The sequence below is a fragment of the Pan paniscus genome, chromosome 6 (genome assembly GCF_029289425.2).
Source record: "Pan paniscus chromosome 6, NHGRI_mPanPan1-v2.0_pri, whole genome shotgun sequence".
NCBI classification, from domain to species: Eukaryota; Metazoa; Chordata; class Mammalia; order Primates; family Hominidae; genus Pan; species Pan paniscus.
This window is the reverse complement of record NC_073255.2, coordinates 12,773,327-12,779,326: the sequence shown is the minus strand read 5'-3', so window position 1 is coordinate 12,779,326 and position 6,000 is coordinate 12,773,327. Positions and strand designations below refer to the sequence as shown.

Here is a 6,000-nt window from a genome sequence, read left to right as displayed (position 1 = left end):
AAATTAAATGGTAATTTTCACAATATTTTTGTTTAAAGAAGATCATTAACATTGGCCCTTACTAAATGTTGTGATGATGGGATCAATCTAGAAATGCTCATGTCATCTCTCTCAAATCCCTCCAGTCCTATTAAGCCAGGACTAGGGATCTTACCATTTTTAATATTATTCCTTAAAACTTACATGTAAGAGGAAATTGTATATTTTTCCCAGCACTATACAAACTATATACTTAAACTTTTTGGCTCCTAAAGAATTAACAACTTGCATTCAGATATAAATAATGCAAACAAACCCATTTTTCTGGATCTGAAAATAATCAAAAATTTTATTTTAATTCACATTTATTTAAATATAACATTTTTTATAGACACATGAAGGTACTTATGAACATTTATAACATGGTAGGCACAAATATAGATGAAATGTTTAGGTATTTTCGACAAAATTTCACACAAAATTAGACAAACTGACTATGTGCTTGCATTTAATTTCAAGGGGACATTAACATAGATATTTGAAAAGGATGTTCTTTTACAAAACTACTACAAAATGTTCACATTTGCATCAGTAATAAGTCATATTTCCTAGACTGATGCTTTATAAGAACTATGTAAAGATCTAATTTAATCATTCACATCATATGGTAACATTATATGTAAATGAAGCATATTTTTGTCAATAGAAATGTTCCTCTAACTTTTAAATAACATAGCATTTGTATTAAAACCATGCCACATTTATTAAACAAACATGCATAATACTTTAAAACTGGAATAATTAATGTACCTTTATGCACAGTGTTTAGTTTCACTATGGCACTCTATCTTTGTGAAAAAATATACTTAAAACTTGGCACAGAGTTAATAAATCATATTGCTGGTAATCAAAATAAATGTGATTTCAATTTCCCATGACATAGAAAATTCTCTATCACAATTTACCTCTTCCCTTTACAGTTTCTTGACCAATGGCAGTTCTGTTTTCATTAAAGTAAGTAATGGATATTCAAGAACTAAAAGTCATATCTAGGTGTTCTGCCTATACTCTAATTAGAAATGAGTTGATTTTAGTTTTTCCAGCAGTAAAACATTTCCATCTGTATTGTGGCCAACAAATTTCTAAATAAGGGTGTTATCAGCAATAATATGTATCATCATGAGATGTTTTTCTTCAGGAGGCAGAGGGGTTGAAACGAAATGTGGATCTCTTCATAAACTGGCAACATATGTGGTAAGGAGAGCAAATGGCAACCGAGGCAGAAGCAGGGAAAGTTCTTTGGAAAGCTGGTCAGAGAGCACACGGAAGTAGCAAAAAGGCAGAGAACAAAGGTGGGAACACAACGATTATTCACGATGGAAAGGGCTGCCATGGGTTTCAGAAAACCGAAATGGGCCACTCCAGAAAGAGCACGCAGAGCAGGTCTAGCATCCTCGTATCAGCAAACTAGCACTGCTGTTTAGGACAAGTTTTAGATTTCCACATCAATGCATCTGAAGAAATTAAGCTAACTGGCAACTTTTTTTCTGAATTCATTCATAAACACTGTGGAAGAAAAAAATGCAGGAATAACACTAATTCAACTTCCTACAAACCAGAGAGGAGACTTCACACCCACTTCTTGCTCAGACTTCGGAGCTGTAGTGACTGAAAAATGCCACAATTCTTTTTCACAGTTCTTCTAAGATAAATTTGAGGTGTTATATTTTGAGAGACCATCTGAAGGAATCGAGTCCTTTCATAAAACCTTCATAGCCTAATTTGTATATTTATTATATGGGAGAAAGGAAGTAGAACTTAAGTTCAATTTGTATACAAATGTACCTTTTTCTTAAAAATAGAGTAATGAACATAATGCTATTTTCTTTGCTTTATGATCCTCGCTGAGGACCTTAAACAGTGAAACGGCAAAGAACATCAAACAGGTTAGATAAAATAGGCGAACATAGTTTAAAGCTGTTAAGGTGCAAACAGACATAAAGATTATGAATCACAGAGCACTGAATTTTCAAGAGTGAAATCATACCAAAACCGTGATAAGTTTTCGCTGCCATCATAGGAGAGTAAGTGGTCGGGAAGGTCAGTGATGGTGCCCTGTACTGCCAGCACATGCGGGGCCAGGGTGAAGGGTACATCGCTCAGGAGCTCGGTCATTAATGAGCTGTTCTCCAGAGTCTGGCCTGCCTTATTTTCCATCTCAGGGTCTGATACAGTCACACTGGATGAATTTTCTTTGTTGGTCTAAAAATACATACATTTAAAACATTTAGGCCTTGTGAACTTTGAGGTTTAATAACGGTAAATGTGGCATTAATACATCAAAATGATTGAGCAATGTGGACTATATAAATATTCCCAGATTTGAACGCAGCTCTTTACTTTACTTTAGAATTACATTCATCCAAATCTCTGTTAGGCTTTAAAATGAATCCTAAACTTTAACTCAGACTGACCACCCACAGACCCCTTAAACACAAACTGGCCTTCTTGTTATTTCCCTTGCTCAGATAATGTCTGCAAAGTCTGTCTCCCCTTTTCCAAATCCTATGTACGTTTTCAGGCTCTGCTAAATTCTCAGCTGCCCTATAAAATCTTGTATCACTGGAGTACAAAGTGATCTTGCCCATTTCAGAATGCTTATGGAGCAAATTGCCTAAGATGTTATTTGGTGTTGCCTATATGTGTCCTTGCTAATTGCTGTTGCATATGCAAATATATCTTATCTCCAACTAGACTATAGGGTCCTTGAAGGCAAGCAGTCTATCTGGCATATCTTTGTATTTTCAACCTTGCACACTTTACTATTTGACAGTAATATATATGTACTCATAATTTATCTCTAATGTATACCATGAGTATTGATTGTCTGATTGTCATTGGAACTAACCTGTTATGTCACAAAAGTTACGCAATTTTTTAAAAAAGGATATATCTTGTTCAGTTTCTTTACAATTAATATATCTTGCAAATCACCTAAATATCAATCAATAGAAGAATGGATAATAAACTGAAATTTATTTACAGCAATGAAGATGAATGGCCTGCCACTACAAGCACCTGGAACCTAACTCAAACCAGCCTGGGCAAAAAAATGACTCCCCCCTTGACCCTCAATCTCAGGCAGAATGAAACTCCCAAGTCTTTACAAAGGCCTACTAGCTCCTTCGCCATCTGGCTCCAGGTGTGCTTCTGCCCTCATCTCCAGCTCGTGTGCCCTGGCCTATTCCTCTTCAATCCCACTGTCTCCTTGCTAGTGCTCCTTGCAAGTGCTTGCTCGTGCACACCGAGCCTGCTTCTGCCTCAGGGCCTTTGCTTTCCATTCCCTCAGACCAGGACGCTCTTCTCCCAGACATACACAGGGCTACTTCCCTTACCTCCTTCCAAGCGCTAGCCCAGATGCCATCTCAATGAGGCCCTTTCTCACTTATATAAAACTTACTTTTACATGGTTTTTGTTTGTTATTTTTTTGAGACAGAGTCTCGCTCTGTCACCCAGGCTGGGGCGCAGTGTGTGATCCTGGCTCACTGTACCCTCCCTGTCTCAGCCTCCCAAGTAGCTAGGACTATAGGTGCATGCCACCATGCTTGGCTAATTTTTGTATTTTTTTGTACAGACAGGATTTCACTATGTTGCCCAAGCTGGTTTTGAACTCCTGGACTCAAGCGATCTGCCTGCCTCCCAAAATGCTGGGATTACAGGCATGAGCCACTGCACCCAGCCAAGAAGCTTTTGTAGCTCATGTTCACTGCTGTATTCCACATGCCTAGATCAGTGCCTACTGCTCAATAAAGATTTATTGGGCTTTTTGTGGTTGGCAGGCTATTAATTACTGCCTCAATTTCACAACTTGTTATTGGTCTATTCAGGGATTCGACTTCTTCCTGCTTTAGTGTTGGGAGGGTGTATGTGTCCAGGAATTTATCCATTTCTTCTAGATTTTCTAGCTTATTTGCATAGAGGTGTTTATAGTATTCTCTGATGGTAGTTTGTATTTCTGTGGGATCAGTGGTGATATCCTCTTTATCATTTTTTATTGTGTCTATTTGATTCTTCTCTCTTTTCATCTTTACTAGTCTGGCTAATGGTCCATCTATTTTGTTAATCTTTCAAAAAACCAGCTCCTGGATTCATTGATTTTTTGAAGGGTTTTTCATGTCTCTATCTCCTTCGCTTCTGCTCTGATCTTAGTTATTTCTTGCCTTCGGCTAGCTTATGAATTTGTTTGCTCTTGCTTCTCTAGTTCTTTTAATTGTTATGTTAGATGTCGATTTTAGATCTTTCCTGCTTTCTCCCGTGGGCATTTAGTGCTATAAATTTCCCTCTACACACTGCTTTAGCTGTGTCCCAGAGATTCTGGTACGTTGTGTCTTTGGTTATAAATGCTAATGGTTATAAATGCTGACAAATTCTTAGACTCTAAGTCTAAAGGAGAAGAATAATTTTCTGGGCCGGCCATGGTGGCTCACGCCTGTAATCCCAGCACTTTGGGAGGTTAAGGTGGGCAGATCACCTGAGGTCGGGAGTTCGAGACCAGCCTGACCAACATGGAGAAACCCCGTCTGTACTAAAAATACAAAATACCTCATAAGGGTATAACTTGCTAAATTTTTACAAACTGAATACACACGAGCAACCAGCGCCCAGATCAGGAAATAGAAAAGACCAGCCCCCAGAAGCCCTCCTGGTGTTCTCTTGCAGTCACAATCAACCCCCGTCCTGTCAATCACGATCCTTATTTCTAACAACACAGAATTGGTTTTACCTGGTTTTGTATTTTAATTAATTTATCTATGTATTATTTTGAGACAGAGTTTTGCTCTTGTCACCCAGGCTGGAATGTCCAGCTACTTTTTGTATTTTTAGTAGAAACAGGGTTTCACCATGTTGGCTAGGCTGGTCTCGAACTCTTGAGCTCAGGTGATCCACCCTCCTCAGCCTCCCAAAGTGCTGGGATTACAGGCGTGAGCCACCGTGCCCGGCCTGATTTTGTATTTTAAATGAATGCAATCATACAGTATGAACTCTTGCTTCTGGCTTCTTTTACTCAACATTATGTGGATGAGATTCATCCAAATTGTTTCATGTTAGATGAAAAAAGTCTTGAAGAACATATTGTTGGAAAGGTGATATATTCTGACTGATGTTTTAAAAGAATCACCCTGGTTGCTGGGTTGACAGCAGATAGCAGAGGTGGGGTGGCCAGGGAAAGAAGTGGGAAGATAGCTGGGAATGACAGATTACTTATGAAGTCGATTAGAGCAGGGATAGCAAAGGTGAGATAAAATGGTTGGATTTTGGATAGACTTTAAGGGTAAAAGGAACACAATTTGCTGATGGAATGGACGGTGGGGGTATGAGAACAAAAGCACAGTTAAGGATAAAGCCAAAGTTCTTGGCCTGAGCAATGAGACATATGGAATCACCATTTATAGGGATGGGAAAGAGTACCAGGGAGCAGGAATGGGTGGGAAGATCAAGAGTTCGGTTTTGGAAGTTTCAGTGCCTAGCAGACATCAGGTGGAGCTGTTAGGAGGCAGGGGGATATAATTTGAATCTGGAGCTGGACGAGATCTGGTGGAGAAAGTGGAGAGAAAATTAGAACAGACAGTATTTTCTAGGTGTTATGATGTAAATGAAGAAACATATATGGGCCAGTAGTTAAAACGGGATGTGTAGTCGAGAAAAGTTTCTTTTGATTTTTGTTTTTCAAGTTGGGAGAAATAATGACAATTTATAAGCTAATAAGAAGCAGCTCATAAGAAAGGAAAAAATCCATAGAGAATTTATAGAGAAGGAACTCGTCACAAAGCATCTCCAATACCTAAAACAAGGGCCGTCAAGAAATATTTTTTAGTGAACGACCTCGAATTAGTAAAGTTAAAAAGCACATGCCTATAAGAGTGGTCTTACAATTTCATGTGAAAATAACACCAGAGTACTGTTTTAGGACTGCAACTAACAAATGTAATCATACTCTGTTATGATAAAGCTTGTTATAA

General features: G+C 38.3%; 1 protein-coding gene across 3 annotated transcripts in view; it reads right to left on the bottom strand.

The window, feature by feature from the left end:
- Nucleotides 1-298: 298 nt before the first annotated feature.
- Nucleotides 299-6,000, bottom strand: part of UMAD1 (UBAP1-MVB12-associated (UMA) domain containing 1) — a 238,865-nt gene continuing 233,163 nt past the window's right edge. For all 3 annotated transcript variants that reach the window (XM_008978683.4, XM_034963692.2, XM_024929468.3), the window contains one exon: nucleotides 299-2,241. In XM_008978683.4, coding sequence (XP_008976931.1) covers nucleotides 1,984-2,241 — 258 coding nt within the window. In that variant the 3' untranslated portion in view covers nucleotides 299-1,983. The remainder of the gene's footprint in view (nucleotides 2,242-6,000) is intronic.